The following is a 21,909-nucleotide window of genomic DNA, read 5'->3' as shown; positions in this document are numbered from 1 at the left end:
AATGTAAGAGGTTATTTACAGCTTACCTTCTAGAACAAATGCCGGCTCAAAAACCAGTGGCAGCGGAATTCAGCAACTTGAGCAGCCGCTCTATGGTGGGGGTGGGCAGGAAAGAACTGTCGAAGATTTGTACGTGCTCACCCACCGTAATATCTTCTTTAGTGCACCGTTAATTTGTCTCGGGAATAATTTAGAATGTTTTATGTTGCTCTAAAAACGTCAGCTGGTTTATTGTTGGAGAGCAGTAAAAATGCAGTGTGGGAGGTGTGAGGACAGAGGTTTTCAATCTGATGAGTAACTCCAGTGTCAGTAATTATGCTCATCAAATCGTGCTGGGCTAGCAGGAAAATGTATATCCAGACACAGAAATGCTCTGAGCCTGGCTCCTCTTTCTTTCTGCACCAATCTTTGATCCTGGACCAGTTGACTCTTCAGTTACTCGTGTTTACAACGGTTGAGGCCTGGCACTGCCTAAAATTTACGGGTGGTTTAGTTCTGGCCTTAGACTCCTGCGTGGTCCCCTTTGACACCAGCTCTGCACAGAATATTAATCAGATGGCCAGCATCATGCTGCTGAAGCAGGAGCTGAGGACACAGCAGGATAGTGGATTGATCTCGAATGGTTCAGTCAGAATAGGCCTCATCTTTGTTCTGCAAATCTCTGTGCCTCTATAAGGGAAGCAGTCACAGGAATTCCAACCCCTTCCACCAACACTAAAATACAGGAGCATGGAGAGACGTGCATTGGTGCCCCTCTCTTGTCTCTGTGGCCCTTCTGAATACCTGCCTTTCCCCTGGTGTGCTGCGGTCCCAATGTGTGCCAGTGCTAGCAATTGTTGGGCCCAAGCTCCTCTTCTTTCCACACCACCCAGAAAATTCTCCCCTTTCAAACGTAACCAACGGCCTTTTGAAAGTTACTACCGAACCCTCCGGGAGCCAGCTCCAGACCGTAACAATATGCTACAGGAACAAAAAAGATCTCTTAATCTCCTATTCAGTTCCATCGCCAATTACCTTAAATCTGTCGAGTGGAGACAATGTCTCTGTATTTTGCTTCTTTAAAAGATTTGAAGAGCTCTATCCAATCTCTCGTTGATCACTTCTGAGCAAAGGAAAATGTACCAACTTGCTTGCAATGCTGACATCATTCTGGATGATTCCCCTGTCCACTCTCCTAAATCTTGATAACATTTTGGGCTTGAAGACCTCCACGGGCGCCAGGGAGATGGCAGCCCTGCCGGCAGTCTGTTCATCTTTTCACTCTTTTTGTTATTATTTAGTTTGTTAAAAAAGTTTTTGTTTTAATGTTCTTCGGTTTGTTTTATGTGGGGGGAGGGGATCGGCTCTTGCCTTCCCGGAGATGTGATCAATTTTCGGATTACATTCTCCGGGCTCTGCGGCCTACCATTGATGGAGCTGGAAGCCTCCTCGGACAGTCGTTAGCCCCACCGCGGGTCGCGGACTTAACATCGGAGCTGACCCCTTCCCTGGGATCGCTCCCATCGTGACCACCGCGGAACCAACACCAAGGGCTCGCAGTCTCGGGTGAGGCGGGGGAGCTGATATCCCCCTGATGCGGGAGCTTGATCGCCTCGATACGGAGGGCCCGAACGCCGCCGGCTACGGAAGTCAAGATCATCCCGTCAACGGAGGCTCGAGGCCCACTACCGAGGAAGAACTAAGGGAAAGGACTTGAACTTTATTTCGCCTTCCATCACAGTGAGGAATGTGTAGGAGTCACTGTGGTGGATGTTCATGTTAAAATATGTTTTTGAGTGATCTGTTACTTTTAATTGTATGACTGACCTGGCCAATGAAATTCCTCGTATGTTGCAAAACATACTTGGCGAATAAAGTGTGATTCTGATTCTTATCAAAATACATTAAACCCTTCCAACTGCATGTACAGCACAGTGCGGTGACTAGTGCAGCCATTGCCTCATAGCTTTGGATATCCCGATTCGATCCTGACCATGGGCAACTTCTGTGTGGTGTTTGCACATTCTCTGTGTTACCATGTGGGTTTCACCGGGTGCTCTCGATTCCTCTCACATTCCAAAGCCAAACGGGTTGCTAGAGTTATACAACAAACAAACTAACCCTTCGGTCCAAATCATCCATGTCAACCAAGGTTCCTATTAAATCTTTCCCTCACACCTTAAACCTGTGCCCTGTAATTGTTGAAAACCACTTGAAACTCCCAATGTTTTCCTGCAGATGCCCTGGCATATGGTTGCAATTCTCCGATATTTGCCTGACGCCTCATCACTCATCTCCAATGGGGAAGATGATTCCCAAGAGAGGCAAAATCCCAGCAGAATAGTAGCAAATAACCAAACATCTCAAATACCTATGAAATGAATGTTTCTCAACACCGACCCACAGCGATATAGACTGCTGTCACCCAAGATGGCTTCTACCATCTCCTTCACGGCCGTGTTCACTGCAACACTGGGCAGCAAGGGATCGGCGATCGTAGCACTCTCCAACACGGCAAAAGAAGGATTGTCTAACTCCACGCCCAGCTTGATGTACTGAAGCATTCGCTCATTTGACACTCGGTTGGGATGGTCTAGAAAGACGGAGTAGATACAATTAGGAATTATGGCAAATCAAAGGCAGAAATGAACTAAAAGTTACAATTAGACTAAGGTCATTGTTAAAGGCCATTGCCTGGACCAAGATACCACGTGGGGTAGAATAATCATGTACCTCAACACCAGACAGTGGAGAATGGAAAACAAGTTGGCCAGGAACTGTAACTTTGGGGGTAGGGTGTAAGTCATGAGGAAAGCGAAGAAGAGACCGTAGTGGAGACAACTGGAGGAGGAGAGGGTACAGATTAAGTGTCCAGGAGATTATCATGAGGGAGGCCTGAGGGCATCAGGATTCAGCAAGGTGGATTTCTCAATAAACACGAATTGAAAGACAAACCTACTTTGCATAAGATGGATGCCTTCCATCCCTCCAGCAGTGGTCATGTATAAGCTGGCTTTTAAACAGTAAGCCAGCCCTCGGCCCGAAACGTCGCCTATTTCCTTCGCTCCATAGATGCTGCTGCACCCGCTGAGTTTCCCCAGCAATTTTGTGTACCCTCTTTAAACAAGTCCTGCTTAAGATCAGTTAAAGGAATAATGCATATGGTCCGATTTAAATCGGAAGGGTATCATGCCTGCAGATTGCAATGGATTTAGAGAAAAGGCAAAATTATAGACAAGTACATGCATAGGACAGGTTTGGAGGCAAGTGGGACTAGTATGGCTGGGACATTGTTGGTCGGTGTGGGCAAGTTGGGCCAAAGGGCCTGTTCAATGTGGGTTCATCCAATTTTGACCCCATTTGACATAAGAAGGATGAATCAGCAGGCGAGAAAAAGGATTTATACATTCTAACACATAAATCACTAAATGCTAGTGAGCAAATGGTGTGGTTCTAATGCACCACGAATGTGCTAGACACCTTAATCAAAGCTAGTTGCTACAGTTATTTGTTATGTGATAAGTATATGTTATGATAGAAATTTTGTTTGTTCATTTGTACGTGAGAATTTTCACTAATAGAGTGGACCTCTAAAGAACGGGGTTGTGAACTATGCCAAGGTTTGTAAAATAGAGGAAATGCTTGTAAAAGAGAGGACGTGCTATCGCCAGGAGCCCACAACACACGGCATGCTCTCAAGAATTGATTGACCAGACGTTCCCTTCGAGATGCAGTTGCAAGCAGTATCATCGGACTTCGACTTGGGAGAAGGGATGTGAGAATACCTCCCATCCCTCCTTTGTTATAACCATTTATATGCAACAAATACATAATTTCCTACACATATTGATAGGATTCAAGCCACATGGTATTATAGAAAACATTTTATGATGGACAAAGATGGATAATCAACCAAATCAGTGATGGCAATGGATCTAGGGGCTGAATGGTCTAGTCATGTTCCAAATAAACACATGGTTCAAATGGATAGGACTGACTAACACTATGGGAATATATGTGACAGCCACTCACCTGGACACTGGAGATCATTCAGAATGTCATCCTGGAAGAGCTGGTTTAGAGTTGCTGGAAGATAGTGGCCCATAGAACAAAGGTAATAAACTCCCCGGAGAAGCTCAAGTAATGAATATCTTGACAAGTGTGACTGAAACAGGTCAACCAGAGTCTGTAGAAATCTACAGGGTGTGCCAAGGACACAAAAAAAAGAACACAATATTTGAACATGTTTTCTAAAACCTGTCGAATTTCCCAGATTAATGTCAACAATGAAAACAGGCCAGTGAATCTGAATTGCTTCCCTCATCCAAACACAGATAAAAAATTTACAAAGAACTGTGTTTTACAGTTAACTTTTTTTTTTAACATACTATGCAGAATTTATAGCCCAACAGGTCAATGTCAACTACATTGAAAGGAGTCACTGAAATTGTTTACCATTAATCTGTTCTTACTCATAACTTTCACCAATTCTCCCGTCACTCACCCACATTAGGGGCAAATCACAGTAGCCAATTAACCTATCAGCCTGTGCATTTCGAAGGAAGCCAGAACATCTGACGGATCTCTCATGGTCACGGGAGAATATGCAAACTCCACGCAGACAAGAGCAGACAGAGGTCAGGATCAAATCCAGGTTCCCAGAGCAGTGAGGCAGCAGCAGTTACTACTGCCCCGCCATCCCATCCATCTACATGTTTCTGATGATGCAGGGCAAGCTAAGGCTACTTAATAGGCATAAAGGAAGGTTGACTTTATAAATAGAGGCTAACAGCACAAAAGCAAATCTCTCTCTCTCTGTCGCTCTCTCTCTCTCTCTCTCTCTCTCTCAATATCTGTCTCGATGTAAACTACCGCAGGCCCCGTCTTCTCCAGCAGGGCGGCGATAATGTTGGGTGGGGGCGAGCGTCCCTGGAGCCGAGGGAGCGGGAGGGAGAGGCCGACGGCACCCGGCGTGATGCTCCCTGCCCCTGGGTTGCAGCCGGTGCGGGGAAAGGCCGCGCCGGTTAGGTCCGGGAGCGGGAAGACACCACGCGGGTACCCTCAGCCTCTCTCTCTCCCGGCTCCAGGAGGCTCGACCCCACCGGCGCAGGGCGGCGATGGCCTGGCCAAGGGGGGAGGGGGCAGAAATGGAAACTTGCCCGTGGAGCTGTCAGGTCCCTGAGGAAGGAAAAAAGATTTTGACGCTAGTCAAGTAAAGACGGGAGCGCGGGGCAAGTGGGGCCACTGTTTTATCTCGCTAGCACAGAACCCGCTAAATAGCCCTCTGCACGGAACGTGTTAAGAGCTTGCTGGTGGCCGGATAAAATCTCGTGACGGGCCGGATGTGACCTGCGGGCCATAGTTTGGAGACCCCTGGTTTAGAGATACAGGCGGAAACAGGTCCTTCGGCCCACCGGGACCGCACCAACCAGCGATCTCCGCATATTAACACTATCCTATACATATATGAAGTACAATTTACATTTTTATACAAATATCGAAAATCTCGGAGAAAACCCACGCGGTCACGGGGAGAATGTACAAAATCTGTACAGACAGCACCTGTAATCGGGATTGAACCCAGGTTTCTGGGGAAGAACGTGCTGCAAGGCAGCAACTCTACCACTGCTGCACCACTGTGCCGCCTTAGTTATGCAGTATCTTTATAAAAACATCGGTAAGCCAGCTGGGACAGATGGGTTATTCCATATGCAACACCTTTGGAATGGTAGAGATTTCCTGAAAGGATACCAGGTGGGATCTACCTCAGTTGCAGAGGAACTGGAGAAATTGACACTACAATCAAACAACATTGGCTAAAATGTCTATGGCACAAGCCTGGGATAAAAGAAGTATATTTTAATAACACCTTTTAATCTAACTTTGTTTTGTTGAAAGGGATTTTATAACTTGGCGATTGGGATTACCAATATATTTTTTAGACGTTGTTATCCAAGGATAAATATTAGCCAGGATCCTGGGGGAACATGCCCTGTTCATTGCCACAATAATGCCAGGACATCCTCTATATTTATATGGGACGGGAACTATAACTATAGTTCAGGTTTTATGTGGAGGAGTGTGTGCCTGACACTGCTGCATCCATCTGTACTGCCCTGGCTTGGCAGACTGGATTATGTTCCTAAATCCTGGATACATCTTTAAACCGCATTTCATTAGTGTGAATTGTGCTGCGAGTACTACGTTTCTGGATGATTCTAAAGATATCACACGGAGTGCTTCAAGCTAACAGCATCCTTCAGCTGGAGGGGAGATACCTACTGCTTATTAAAATAAATGAATTAAGAACATCAGAATTTATCCTTTGCCATCCACGGGGGCAGATACCAGAATAATTATTGTTTCCTGATCAAACCAGTTGATTGTCACCAACAACAAAATAAATCTAGACACAAGGAGGAAAGCTGCCCTGAAACTCCCTGTCCACTCATTAAATCTGATTGTAATACATTTTTAAGTCCCTCGGAGCCAGATTTGTGAGAACGCGCGGTGGGACCACATAGGGCAGGGAGCAGCAGAGAACACCAGATAGAGCAATGATAGAACCGAGACCTACTGCTTGACTCGCTCCTCTCCTGGACGATGGTTCAACAAGGAGAACGCACGAAGAGTCGACAGCACATCCTTAGAATTTAGGGATTCAGGTCTTGCCATCACCATCTCTGCAAAGCCATCCAACAGCTCTATGTGACGGAAACCGAGTTCGGCAAATAGCACCAGCAAGAGAGCGAGCTGGATAAGAGGACAGAACAATTAAATATGGTCTTTGTTTTCTCACACTTATCTCACTGAAGATGACATTTCAGCGACAAGCCTGCCTACTTTTTATACAGACCTCCCTATACAGATTAGCCGATAATAACCCCTCCCCGTTTACCTGAGATTTAACAAGACGTCATCACCAACTTCTGCACTCCCTCAGGGTCTTGGTCCTCAATAACCACCCACAGCTGATGACATGGCATCATCACGCTACTGATGGATGGAGCTTCTCGTTTCTGATATTAAAATACACCACCATAAATAACAAAGGCATTTCATGGGCTAGATGTACATTGTGTTTGTTGTTGTCTCTGCATAAATTCAAGATTTTATATTAATCACCAAGAACCATCTACATCTATTGTTTCCATCCCTCCCCACTCAAGGACTTCAAGGTGAGGTATTGATAACGTCAATGATAGGAGCTACTTTTCTCATGCATATGTGCTTCTTGATTATGCTCACAAGGCTCGGCTGGAAGATTACTGCAGCCCACCACAAGGATATCTGCATATACCCTATCCAATGTTAGAATAGCCTCCAGGTATATGCCAACTCTACCCTAAATTAACCTGTTTATGCTCGATGACTTTCTCAGCTGCTGGAGGTCCTTCTTTTTGTAGTTACTGTAGCCTAATCCAGACACATTATCATATCCTGGATGAAGAAGAGGCCACTCGGCCTATTGTGTCCATGCTAGGTCTTGAATAGCACCTTCAAATTTACCTCTTTCCCTACTTCCCTGGAACTACATCTCTTCTAATAGCTATCTGGTTACTCATGAAAGGCAGGCCCTTAAGGCAACTCTAGGAAGTGTCTTACCTGTTTAACCTCCCAGACACACAGCATGGAAGCTACATGGTTGCCAGCAGCAGTAAGAAGAGCAGGATTCCGATACTTGAGGTCCTTGCACGACTGTAAAATGTGCACAAGTCTCCAAAATGGAATGCCATGGATATTCTCTGTAGGAATTAAAAGCCTGTTTATGGATATCACATACCTTGAACAGTTCCTCAAATATTCAAAACAGGAATATTACCATGGGCCAGGCTGACACAGAAGATAGATTGGCTCAAGCAAAGAAACAGCTTTGAAGGAGTCACAGAGAGATTTAGAAGAGTCAATTCATAGGCAGCTGAAAACAGAACCAACAATGCGGGTCAAATGAATTGAGAGATGTGAAAGAATGCAATGTTCTCACAGGATTGTAGGGGTGCAGGGATTTGAGCACGAGGAAGATAAATCCACCCGTGACACTATACTCCATCCAGGGCCAAAGGTGACCCCTCCCACACACCAATTCATATAGTCAGGCAATAAAGAGATGTGGACACAAAATAGTTTGAATCCAAATCATTAGGCTGAAAATCCCAACCTACTCAACCACTTCCCAATCACGGATATAAACCCAGAAAATACTACAAACACAATCACAGTGTATACCTATAAAATACCTCCCCCCTCCCCCTTCCTCCACCCTAGTCGTATTACCAGTGCCACAGTTCTCCACATTGTATTGCTCTTGAGATCGCACCTTCACGAGCCAACAATGGGCCTACCAGGCACAGCCATGCCAGAATTCATTTGTGGCCGGCCCCGATTGGTCCTGGTCATTTCTCACTTCTAGCTCTTTCCCTTCCCTCCCCACCCCCATATTATTTTTAGTCTGATGAAGGGTCCAGACCCAAAATGTCACCCATCTTTTTTCTCCAGAGATGCTGCCTGACCCCCTGAGTTACTCCAGAATGTTGTGTCTGTCTTTGTTTCTGAGTCTTTCCTTTTGGAGAACAGTAATTGCTCAACTTCATCTGCAGTGAGGTTGCTTTTGACCTCTACAAATTAAGTTTAAGAGAAGTTAGTTGATAATGAAAGAGTTAATACAGTCGAATCTAATAGAATTCACAAAATACAACATGGAGTCGTTCTTCTTACTAATGGAAACGTACTATAAAGAACGTATGGTCTAGTAGAACAAAAGAATGGCTCAGTGCCAAGTCTGAATGACTTTGCAAATTGTATGGAAAACAATATGGAGGACAGCTGTCTCTTTAATAAAGACATTGATGGAAACCGGCGTAATAACATGTGCTTCTTTCAAGGCCATAAAGAAGCCAAGATTGAGAAAATGGTTGACGCTGCAGAGATAAGCAATAACTTGCTATTGGATGAGCTTGATTTGGACCCAGCTTTCCCTATATTCTGAAAGACTCTAGAATCTTTCAATCATGCCATATTCAGACTTACTAGGTGTGTTTTATTGATAAGAAAAATGTATAACTACACTAATTCCTCTTTGTTCTATGAGTGGAGCCCGGGAACAGACTGAGCAACGTTTGTGCTCTTTGTAATTCCTGCCACTCCCGTCTGACGAATCAATTAAAGATTGGCTTGGTTTACCTTTAACCAGTTTGTTGTTGACTGCTTTTAAGAAACAAACTTTGACAATAGTACACTGGAGAGATTGGAGTACAGACTGTTCTGGGATATTACAGCATGCCCATACATGGGAAGCACAGATGAATATCCTTGTTGAATGATCGATGAATACTGGAAAGAACCTTTACTGAGTTGAATTGCCCCGGTATTTCAGATTGTGTAATCGAGCAACATACGGAGATATTAGGAAAAAGGATGCCCAAATTTTAGTTCAGACAATAGGTTTTGCAAAATGTCCTGCAGGCGAAGGGGGAAATGGTGAGGGAATGCCAGAACTTGGCAACTGAAGCCATGCCCAGGAATGGCAGGCAAAGAAATTTGTCTGGAGGCACACTGAGATCTTGGAAAATAGATTAGAAGCAAATGCAAAGACATTGAGGAAGAAGATCTAGAAAGGGTGTGAAGACAAAGACGAGAATTTGAAAAGTGAATGAACTTACCAATGATTCTGCTACTGCACGAATCCAAGAGTGGGTATGAGCGGTAACCCATGACTGCCAACGTGATGAACATGTACTGTAAGTTTGGAAGGGTGAACCGATTCAGCAATGACAGCGCTTTGTCCTGTGAAATAGGAAGAGAGAGTCCTTAAATCATCTCACAGCAGTCAAAATCTAGGTTGGTTAATACTATAAATCACCATGTTCCTACTTAACTAGACTAAAGCCTTAAAATTGTATTGTCATTGCCAGTGATATATGTAGTACTACTTAGAGCTATCAAATGGGAATAGTATAACATCCATCTTAAAACCTGAACATCCTTGACACAAAGCAGTGGATAAGATCTGCATCAGTCACTGACAGTGTCTAGTTACCTCTTTATATAAGAACAGTAGTAGGACACTCAACTCCTCATGCCTCTATCAGCATTCAGTTTGAGTGCAGCTGATTAGGATTTCAATTCAATTTACCTACCTTGGTTCCACATTGATTAATACCTTAGAGTCCACATCGATCAATACCTTAATACTGAGTTGGATGATCAGCCATGATCATATTGAATGGCGGTGCAGGCTCGAAGAGCCGAATAGCCTATTCCTGCACCTATTTTCTATGTTTCTATGTTTCTAGAGACACGACAGTTTGGGTCTGTATTCCTTGAAGCTTAGATGAATGTGGAACTTTATTGAAACACATAAGATCCTAAGGGGGCTTGAGATGTTTCCTACAAGTAGGAGAATCTTGAACAAGGGGATAAAGTTACAAGATAGGGGTTGGTCATTTAAAACTGAGATACATAGAAATGTATTCTCTCAGAGGGAAGTAAAGAGATATTGAGGCCAGCATTGATCAGCCATGGAGATATTGGATGCCAAGGAAGGTTTCTTGTGTTCTTTGCATGGTGGTGCAACAGTGGAGTTGTTGCCTTACAGCGCTTGCAGCTCCAGAGACCCAGGTTCGACCCAGACTACGGGTGCTGCCTGTACCGAGTTTGTACTTTCTCCCCGTGAGTTTTCTCCGAGATCTTCGGTTTCCTCCCACACTCCAAAGACAGACATGTTTGCAGGTTAATTGTTTTGGGTTTGTATATTCAGTATAAGTGTAAATTGTCCCTTGTGTGCGTAGGTTTGTGTTGGTGTGGGGGGGGATCGCTGGTCGGCACGCACTCGGTGGGCCAAAGGGCCCGTTTCTCCCAAACTAAAAATCTACCAATCTCAATTTGAAATTCTCAGTCGATCAGGCCTCCCCAACAACACCCAAATTATTTTGTGAAGCAACGGATGTGGCTGTAAATGATTTCCAGATATCAGTGCCTAATACTTCCCCACAACTGTGCATGTTCTCCGATCAGGAGAAATATTTTCACTCTGTAATATGAAATAATTTGAACATCTTAGTAAATCTTCTTATCGAGTCCACACACAAGATTAGAAGTTGTTCAGCCAGAGCTGAACAAACTTCTCGGCATCTGCACAATGGTGTCTATCTTGCACTTCTTGTGCATGGTGGTGGAAAGATTGGTGAAAACAGGGCCGTGAATGCTCTTTCCTTGATCCCATCTTAGTAAATGTTCTCTAGTTTAAAAAGGCAATACCTATCCCATCTGATATGATTTTAGGCTTTTAGTCCTGCTATTATTTGGGTAACTGGAATGCAAACCATCCAAGGAGCAGTGATGCAAAGTCCTCCACATAGGGTTTGACCAGAAAGCTGTGCATTCGTTACTATTACTTTACTTCCCTCTTCTTCTTAGCAGCAGGCATGAGACAGGAAAAAACTGAAAAAAGAGGAAGAGAGATGGGGGTCCAGGGGGCATTGCCCCGGTAGGTTTCCAAGAAGCAACGTTCCTGGCAGGGGTAAAAGCGGGCAGCGCTCCTTTTATGCAGAAATGTTTTGATAATTGTACCTTGAAATGACACTGTTTTCTTGCCTGTTTACCCGTACTTTATACTGTATATTTTTTTCTATTACATTAAGTGGCTTTCACTCCAACCAAGGTTGAGTGGTGCTATCCGCATTGCGCAGTTTCATGAGCAGTCCTCTCCCAGCAAGAAAGAAAGAACACAACACACAACAGAAATTAAACATAAAATATAAAAACATCCACCACAGTAGGACCAGCACTTTCCGCTGTGATGGAAGGCACAAAAGCTCAGTCCGTCTTTCTCGTTCTGTGGACCCATGGTCGGGGCACTAAACCCCCCGCAGCCGCCACTATGGGCGGCCCGATCTACAGGTCCTCTCGCCAGGATGATGGAAACTTCGATGTCGGCAAGGATCGGAACACCTCGCTGCTCGGAATTCCCGAATAGGCCGCTTCCCACCGGAGACCACGGCTTCACGATGCCAAGTCCACATGTCCAGCGGTCGGGGCACCTCATCAGGAGATCCTCGGCGAAGGTCGCAGGCAGCTCCACGATGGTAAAGTCTGTGCCGCGCCCGCAGCTAGAAGCTCCACAGACCGAGCTCCACGATGTTAGAGCAGGCCCCCGCGGTCAGAGTTCCAACACTGGAGCTCTGCGATGTTGAAGTCCATGCTGCACCTGTTGCTGAAGCTCTGAGCTGGTCTCCGGTCGGAAAGGCCGCACCAATCCAGTTGATTTTTTTTTTACCTTAACATAACACATTTTATTTGCTTGTCACTTCTTAATTTACACAGAAAATAATCTATATAATTAAAAGTCTAATCTTGACCACTTCCTGTCTGCACCGTATATTGATTTTAGAAAAATCGCTACCATATATCGCTATGATTTTTGGCCATCTTACTGACAGTCCTCCACCGCTGAGCAGGCCCCGAGGATTTTCCGATGAAAAATAAGTTATGAGTGTTTAAAAATCCTTGAGATCCTCTCGCCGGTCAATCACTGAGATGAAGGTAACGCCCCTTCCGGGGGGGGGGGGGGGGGGGGGGGGGGGGGGGGGGGGCAGGACTATAAAACCCCAGATGCCTGTTCATGACTCAGTCACTCTGCAAGATCGCGAGGGTAAGGCCACGACTCTCATTCTAAGTTGTGAATCAACTGAACTGTGAAACTACAATGTACTTGCAATAAATGATGTTTTATCTCTTAATGAAAATGCAATGAGCTGTTTGGCCTGCCCTGCGCTTGAAACTGCAATGGCAATGGATATGAAATGAAAATGCAATCAGCTGTTTGGCCTGCCCTGTGCTTGAAACTGCAATGGCAATGGAAATGAAATGGCAATCAGCTGTTTGGCCGGCCCTGTGCTTGAAACTGCAATTGCAATGGAAAGGAAATGCAATCAGCTGTTTGGCCTGCCCTGTGCTTGAAACTGCAATGGCAATGGAAGTGAAAAATAAATGCAATCAGCTGTTCGGCCTGCCCTGTGCTGGAAACTGCAATGGCAATGGAAATGAAATGAAAATGCAATGAGCTGTTCGGCATGCCCTGTGCTTGAAATTGAAATGGAAATGGAAATGAAAATGCAATTTCATGAGATCCAGGCCAGGATAGACTTTCCTCCTTCATTGCTGTGATCTGCAGAAAAAAATGAAAAAGGTCTAAAATTGATTCCCCACCCTCTCCCCCTTCTCTCTCTCTCTCTATGAGTCTCTCACCTGTTTTGGGCAGAATTTCTGGCAGTTTTTGAGCTGCCAGCCCACCAGGCCTGAGTGACTGAGCTGCCAGCCCACCAGGCCTGAGTGACTGAGCTGCCAGCCCACCAGGCCTGAGTGACTGAGCTGCCAGCCCACCAGGCCTGAGTGACTGAGCTGCCAGCCCACGAATCCATTCGGCCCACAATGTCCATACTAGCCCTCTGGAAACCAGTCCCTCTCCCCCCCCCCCCCCCCCACCGGCCACCAATATTGGAATTGGTGGAGAGGTGGAATATTGCGTTGGGGGACCAGCCCTCCCGTGTGAACATAGGACCCAACGGGTCCCACTTATTCTAGTCATACCTTAAAATGACACCAATTCCTTACTTGTTTATACGCAAGTCATATTGAAAATATTTTATATTACACCTACTTGTAACATGATACCTGTTCCTTGCTTGTTTACTATAATTAGACAGAGGTATCCTTTACACTGGAGGCCTGGTCCCTCAACGCAATATTCCACCACTGAGACATAGCCCCCAACTGCGCAAGATCGGCTGACAGGCCAGCACTAACAGCAGAAGTTAAGTTAAAGTTAATAACTTCGCACTTAATATTTGCATTACCTTGCCATCCCTCTTCCTACTCCTATTCTCCTCCATTCCCCCTCATCCCACAGCACTCTGTCCCCCTCCTCTTGACCCGCCCTCTTCTTTCCCCTGTCCTCCTCCCCCCTCCACTCCTCTCTCACCTCTCCCTTCCTCTCATTTCCCCTACCCTCAGTCAGGCCCTCTCTCCTTCCCTACCCCCTCCTCTCCCTCTATCCTCCCTCCTCCCGCACTCCCCCTCATCACCTCCCCAACATGCCCCTCCCTCTCCCAACACCCTCCTCTCCCTCTTACCCCCTACTCTTCCTCCTCACCTCCCCAGGTAAAACTACCGCCGGCCTAGTTTTTTCCAGCAGGGCGGCGATGATGTCGGAGCCGAGGGAGGGGGAGGCCGAGGGTAGCCGGCGCGGTGTCTCCCCGCCTCCGGCGCCCGCACGAGCTGCAACCCCAGCCCATGACCCGGGGGGGGGGGTGGCAGAAATTAAAATAGAAGGAAACTGTGTTGGGTCGCCATTTTTAAGCGAGGAAAAAAAGATGGTGGTCTGAAAATTGTTGAAAGGCCCTGCTGAGCATCCGTGGGGTGTCCTTTTCTCGAGGAAAACCATTTATAACGGAGATTTTTCTTAACCGAATTTCAAAATCCGCAGAAATCCGCGGAGAAATCTCATGCCTGTATCAGTCTGGAATATCAATCATATGGCATCCTTTGGCCCACTGTGTCCATGCCAACCATCACGTATCCATCAGGCAATGCATTCCAAACTGCAACCACCCTGTGTGCAAAAATTCTTCCGCAGATCCCCAATCTCTTACTCCTCACCTAAAACTCATACATTTGGTCTTAAACACCTGTTATGGGGAATTGTTTTTTCCTATCTATACCTCTGTGTGTCCTTATAGTGTTTTTCCCCCGCTCTCCTCAGTTCTTCTGCTCCAAGGACTTTCTCTGCAGCGAGGATGAGGGGTGACTGTAAAGAGGTGTATTAAATTAAGGGAGCCATATATAAGGTAGGAATGTCTATTCCCCAAGAGACGGGAGTCTAAAATTATAGGGCTATAGGGCTATAGGATGAGATGGGAAAGATTTACAGAGGATCTGAGAGGCAAATATTACCACGCAGTATGTGGTGGGTTTGTGGAACAAATTGCCAGAAGTGGTGGTTGAGGTAGGTAAAATTACAATGTTTAAAAAAGGTTTCTACAGGTACCACAGGAAATATTTAAAGGAATACGGGCCAAACATGGGCAAATTAAATTAGTTTAGATAGGCACTGTAAAGAGCTCAAACTCACACGGGTTGAAACACAAACATCTTTATTGTTCAGGTCATCAACTACACAGCAGATCATCACATGTTCACACTGCTACTCAGACTGGCAAGCAGTGGGCATGACTATAAATGTTACTAAGCATTATAATTGGCTAACATGCTATAGCCAATCTACATCTCTTCTTCTATAAATGAAAAGTAGATACAGCGTTATCACTACGATGAGTAAATAAATTGTTAAATGCAAAATGCCACATCTAAGAATAATAAGGTTAAACATAGTCGCCGTATCTAACAGGCGGCTTACTAACCCGCCCGGCCCGCGTACGGTAGTGGGCTGCCTCATCAACCTTTTCCTCCGAAAAGTTAAGGGCATGCCTGTGTGAGCCAACAGGGCTCTGGGGAGTCACCATAGGGGACGACCTTCGTGGGGGTACAGGTGAACCGGGTACAAGGGGGGGTGGGGGTGTAGACCGACGCAGGGACAGGCGGGAGATGGCAGCTGCAGGCATTGGAGCGACTGGAACAGCGATCACTTTGAAGTTCAGTGGAGGGGCGTCAGGACCCTGGAGCGCCGGATGTCGGTCCTTCACAGGAAGGATGTGTTGACGGTTGCGTCTGTAGATGTTGCCGCCGACATCGACAAGGTAGGATCGTGGCTCTTTCACGGGGCCATGGATGAACCCCAATTTGGTATGTCCTTTGTTCGTCTGTAAACGAACCACTGGGCCTTGGATCAGTAGTTTAAGTGGCTTGCTGGTTTTGTCGTAGGCACATTTCTGCGCGGCTCGATTGGATTGTACCCATGTTTGAATTGCAGCAGGGCAGAGGACTTTAGGCTTTAGGTGATCCTGAGTCACTGGCAGTGGAGGTCTTGTCCGTCGGGACATCAGTCGTTGGGCTGGAGAGCCTAAAACACAGTCTCTGGCTATATTCCTCAGGTTCAGATTTTGCCAGGAAGGAGCGTTCCATAAGTTGTTTAGCCGTTGGACTGTGGGTACTCTGGGCTGCTGGTGACATGTTTAAAGTTCCAGCGTTTGGCAAAGTCTTTGAACTTTTGGCTGCAGAATTGGGTCCCGTTGTCAGTCTGAAGGCGGGCTGGAATGCCATGTACGGAGAAATGCTGAGGGAGTTTCAGGATGACTAATTCTGAGGAGATGGTTGGTAAAAAGTCAATCCAACCAACTCGAGTATGAATCCACCAACACGAGATAGTGTTTCCCGTGCCAGTCGAAGATATCGATGCCACGGATGACCTTGATAGGGAGGGAGCCGGTTGGGACAGCAGCGGTTGTTTTTTGCTGGTGTGGCGCTTGCCTGTTGCAGATTGCGCATGACTCCGTTTTTTCCCAAATGTACTTGGTCAACCCGGGCCAGTAAATCATTTCCTTGGCGCGTTGTAGGGTGGGCTCAACGCCTGGGTGGCCACCGTGGATCTCCTCGTAGTACTCTTTACATAGGGATGGGGGGGGGGGGGGGGGGTGACCGTCTTGTGACCCTTTACGATCACTCCGTTCTGGAAGACCAGTTCGTCACGTACCAGAAAGTAGGGTTTTAGTTCAGTGGGGTTGGATTGTTTGTTTGGCCAGCCGCCTTTAATGATAGAAGTTAGCAGCTGGGAGGTTTTATCCATAGCAGTTGGAACGAAGGAAACCTTTAGAACGGAGAATTCCTCACGTTCTTAAGGATGTTGTTCGCTGGTGGCGCTGGTCTTTTCCTATCTGGGCATAGCGCTGTTCGGTATCCGTTAGTGTTCTGGAAGCGTAAGATACCGGCAAAACATCGCCGTTGAGAGAGGTCTGCAGGCATGCAGCGCCTAGTCCATACTGGGATGCGTCGCGGGTGATTGTAACTGGCAGGTCGAGGTTAAAGTAACACAGAGTTGGCGCACTAGCGAGCTGTAGTTTTAAAGTCTCGAAGGCTCGCTGGTGGTTTGGGTACCAGGACCAGGTGTTGTCCTTGTGGGTTAGTTGACGTAGGGGGGCTGACAAATCGCTGAGATTGGGGATGAACTTTCCCAGGTAATTAACCATGCCTAGAAATCATTGTAGGCTGGTGACGTCAGTTGGTACTGGCAGCTCATTGATTGCTGCAGTCTTCAATGGGTCTGGTTTTAGTCCGTTGCTAGTGAACACGTGACCTACGTAAGTGACTTCGGGAACCCTGAACTTGCATTTAAGTGGGTTCAGCTTTAAGTTGATGTCTCTGGCACGGTCCAGTACTTTACGTATGCTTGCATCGTGCTCGGTGGCATCGCGACCATAAACTAGAATGTCGTCAACTATGATAGCACAGGGGAATTCTGCAAACAGTTGTTCCATTGCACGCTGGAAGACTTCGCTGGCAGAGTTGATCCCAAAGGACATTCTTAGGAACCGGTAACGTCCAAACAGGGTGGCGAATGTTATTAATGCCGATGAGGCACGGTCTAACGGGTTTTTTCCAAAATGAGTTTTTGACATCCAAGACTGAGAAAACCGTTGCGTTACCGATTTGTGCTGCGACGTCCTCGATGGTCCTCATAGGATAGTGTTGGTGTTTGATTGCTGTGTTCAAATCTTTAAGATTGATGCAGATGCGTAACTCCTTCTTGTCTTTCTTTGTGGTGACAACCATGGTGGAGACCCAAGCAGCAGGCTCGCTGACTTTGGCGAGGACCCCGATGGAGACCATACGTTTAAGTTCATCGTGTATTTGCTCACGTATACCATGCGGGATGCGGTGAGGGGCACGTACGATCGGGGTGACTGTATGGTCGACAATGATCTTATATATTGTAGGTAGTTTGCCGAGTTGGTTGTCAAACAAGTCTTTGTAGTTGGATAGCACCTGTTTTGGTGGTCCCTCTGTCAAACAGAGTTTGTGAACAGCACACCCGAAATAGACCAAACCCAGGTTATGGCACGCATCGATGCCTAGCAGGGTTTCAGAACTTGGCTGAATGATGTAGAATAGCAAGTCCTTGGTCTGTTCATTGATGGTACATTTGAAATCGGCTTTGCCCAGTGGATGAAGAATTTCCCCTCCATAAGCATGTAAGGTGGAGGAGTCTTTTATCATGCGCTCAGTGGTTCTTATCTTGTTGAACACTTTGAGTGACATGACGTTCACGCGGGCACCATTATCGACCTTGGCGATCAGTGGTTTGTTATTGACTATCATGGTCACAGCAGGATCAGTAACTTTGCCTGTGGTGCGCAGGTTTAGGGAAAGTACGGCAGGCTCAGTGTCTGAGCTATCAGAGTCGTTCCCGTGGGAAGATTCGGCTTGTTCATGAGAATCTGACGGGTCTTGTTGAATCAGGTGCAGCTTCGACCTTGGAGCTGTACTCCCACTAGACCAACAACAATTAGCAAAGTGGTTGGGTTTTTTGCAATTATGGCATACTTTCCCATAGGCTATGCAAAATTGGCGCCCCCTGGGGTGGAAATAGTTAGTTTGTGCACCTCGTGTTAGGCATGTTCTGAACCTTGCTGGATGCATTAAGAAATCTTTGCGGAGAGTAACTAGCCATATTCACATTTAGTTGTTGATAAGCATTCGCGCTATCATAATCAGCCAGTGGTGCCACAGTCTCAGCCATCAGACAAGCATGAATAGCCTGATCTAAAGTCAGGTCTGCATTTCGTAATAGTTCAGCTCACAGCTTTTGGTCACTCATTCCTCCCACAATTTTATCTCTAACAAGTTCATTTGTTATCTCACCAAATCTGCATCGAAAACTGATGTGTCTCATGTCGCTGATGAATCGTTCCACAGGTTCATCAGGCTGTTGCACTCGGGCAAAAAATCGTGTCCTCTCAAGGATTCTATTGGACGGTAGGTCACACAGTTCTCTGAACTTTCTCAGCAACACCATCGAGTTATCTTTTTATTTTTATTTAACCTTTATTTAATCAGGAGAAGTCTCATTGAGATTAAAAATCTCTTTTACAAGAGAGTCCTGGCCAAGACAGGCAGCAGCACAGTTCCACAGTTACAGACAATAATTTAAAAACAACAGAGAACATATAAATAGAGTCACAGTCAGAACATCATCAAACAAAGCATGTACAGACAGAAGAGCCCGCTTCAACATCATTAAGAAGGGATTTAAATCTGTTTATAGAAACCAGCTCCTTAAGTTTCAGTTCATTCTGCAGCTGGTTCCATGCGAAGGGAGCAGCATAACTAAATGCCCTTTTCCCCAGTTCAGTACGGACTTTAGGTACAGTTAGTAAGAACAAGTCCTCAGAGCGGAGCTGATAAGTTCCTGCGCTTTTTCGAATTACATACTTCTGCAGGTATGAAGGAAGAACACCGAGGATAGTCTTATAAATAAGGATATGCCAATGATGGAGTCTGCGGGTGGACAGGGCAAACCATCCAACTTGAGCATACAAAGAGCAGTGGTGCGTGAGGGTTTTAAAATTAGTAACAAATCTCAGTGCTCCGTGGTAGACCATGTCCAAAGACTGTAGGCATTTTGAAGATGCATTCATATATAAAACATCACCATAGTCCAACACAGACATAAACGTTGCAGCAACAAGTCTTTTTTTGGCTTCAAAAGAAAAACAAGATTTGTTTCTAAAGTAAAAACCTAATTTTATCTTTAGTTTTTTCACAAATTGCTGGATATGAGGTTTAAAAGAGAGAGAATCGTCAATTATAATTCCCAGATATTTATATTGAGACACAGATTCAATCACAGAGCCCTGCAAAGTGGTGATAGGAGGGAGGTCCGAGGGCTTTGATTTAGCTTTAGTGAACAGCATGAGCTTTGTCTTGTCAGCATTTAAAACAAGTTTTAAATCACACAGGTTACGTTGCACAGTGTTAAAAGCAGTTTGGAGCTGACAGAGAGCCTGATTTGGGGTAGACGCAGAGCAATATATCACTGTGTCGTCAGCATAAAAGTGAAAATTTGCATTCGGAGCTTTATGATCTAGACTATTAATATAAATAGTAAATAATAAAGGTCCTAGAACCGATCCCTGTGGCACACCCTTGGATACATTAAGAGAGCTAGAAGTAATACCTTCTGCTCGCACACACTGGGATCTGCCTGATAGATAGTTTTTAAACCAACAGACAGCTTGATCAGACAAACCGATGCTGCATAGTCTTTGTAACAATAAGGCATGATCCACAGTATCGAAAGCCTTTGATAGGTCAACGAAAAGGGCTGCACAGTGTTGCTTATTGTCTAAAAATTCAATAAAATCATTTACTACTTTTAAAGCAGCTGTTGACGTACTATATTTTTTCCTAAAACCAGATTGAAATTCAGATAAAATACTGTTAGTTGATAAAAAGTCCTTCAGTTGTTGGTTTACAATGGATTCCAGCACCTTAATTAAAACAGACAGTTTGGAGATGGGCCTATAGTTGTTTAGCACAGTGGGGTCCCCCCCTTTTAACAGTGGGAGAACAAAGGCAGATTTCCAAATAAGGGGAATTTCGTTTGTCTCCAGGGATAGATTAAAAAGATAAGTCAGAGGCAATGCAATAAAATCAGCGGCTAACTTTAGGAAGTAAGGCTCAAGGTTGTCTGGACCTGCCGATTTTTTTGTGTCTAAACATCTCAGGGCCTCATGCACCTCTGAAAGTGTAACAGCGTCAAAAGTAAAGGCTTGTCCCTCAAAAAAACAACTACTATCAGAGCAAGCAGAGGAGCCTTGAGCTGTGTTTTGAGAGTTGAAAAGTGAACCAGAGGCAATGAAATGCTCATTAAAACAACCAAGCATGTCAGCCTTTTCATAAATTTGGGTAGAGTCTTTGACAATGCATGGAGGTAGCTCAATAACATTTTTATTTCCAGTTATTGATTTAATGGTTTTCCAGAATTTCAACGGATTGTTTAGGTTATTTGAAGTTTCAGTAAAGATTCTGCTGGCACCAATACCTGTCCATTCGCATCCAGTTGGGCAGGTGCAAATTCAAACGAATCAGCGCGGATCATAGCCTCCGGACCCGCTAAATTCAACAGTAGCGAAGCCTTCAAATCGTCGGGATCGTTGCGGTGAACGATGTGTATATAATGAGAGTAATCTTTCTCAAACAATCTCCATCGCTCGGCGATATCAGAATCAAACACAAGCGGGCTAGGCTTTCGACAAGAGCTAGCCATGTTCCCAAATCACAAAAAACACAAAAATAAAAACTCGTAAACGGAATAAATCGCGATAAACAGATGTGGGGCAGACCCGATCTGACACCATGTAAAGATTGAAACTCACACGGGTTGAAACACAAGCATCTTTATTGTTCAGGTCATCAACTACACAGCATGCTCACACAGCTACTCAGACTGGCAAGCAGTGGGCAGGATCTTACACTATGAATGTTACAATTAGGCAGGGTTATAATTACTAAGCATTCTAATTGGCTAACATGCTATAGCCAATGCTACAGGCACCTTGGTCAGCATGGACGAGTTGGACCAAAGGGCCCGTTTCCGTGCTGCATAAATCTATGAATCCATAAAACAAACACAACGTATCCAATCTCTCCTCATAACTGAACGCTCTAACCCAGGCAATATCCTGGTGAATCTCCTGCGCACTCATTCTAGCGCAATTCTATAGTTTGATAATCAGAATCGCACACAATATGGCTGAATCATTGTTTTATGAAAATGTACGAAGACCTCTCTGTTCTTATACTCTATATCTTTTTCTATCAAAGGCAACATTCTACATGCCTTATTTGCACCCTATGCAGCCACCTTCAGGTATTTTTGGACTTGTACAGTCTTTTTGTTCCTCAATACTCCCTGCGGCCCACCATTCATGGCAGTTCTCCTGCCCTTATTCAACTCAGCTACTCTTCCCAAAATACAGC

At 45.4% G+C, this 21,909-nt stretch overlaps 1 protein-coding gene across 2 annotated transcripts in view; it reads right to left on the bottom strand.

Annotated features, from left to right (window-relative positions):
- The window catches only part of fastkd2 (FAST kinase domains 2), a 62,506-nt gene that overhangs the window by 25,116 nt on the left and 15,481 nt on the right, over positions 1 to 21,909 (bottom strand). For both annotated transcript variants that reach the window (XM_033024455.1, XM_033024454.1), the window contains 5 exons: positions 9,639 to 9,762; positions 7,585 to 7,724; positions 6,557 to 6,732; positions 4,012 to 4,175; positions 2,351 to 2,572 (listed from right to left, as the gene is read on the bottom strand). In XM_033024455.1, coding sequence (XP_032880346.1) covers positions 2,351 to 2,572; positions 4,012 to 4,175; positions 6,557 to 6,732; positions 7,585 to 7,724; positions 9,639 to 9,762 — 826 coding nt within the window. The remainder of the gene's footprint in view (positions 1 to 2,350; positions 2,573 to 4,011; positions 4,176 to 6,556; positions 6,733 to 7,584; positions 7,725 to 9,638; positions 9,763 to 21,909) is intronic.

Source organism: Amblyraja radiata, chromosome 7 (genome assembly GCF_010909765.2).
Source record: "Amblyraja radiata isolate CabotCenter1 chromosome 7, sAmbRad1.1.pri, whole genome shotgun sequence".
Lineage (NCBI taxonomy): Eukaryota > Metazoa > Chordata > Chondrichthyes > Rajiformes > Rajidae > Amblyraja > Amblyraja radiata.
Note: the sequence above shows the minus strand (reverse complement) of the source record. Positions and strands in the feature narration are given on the sequence as shown.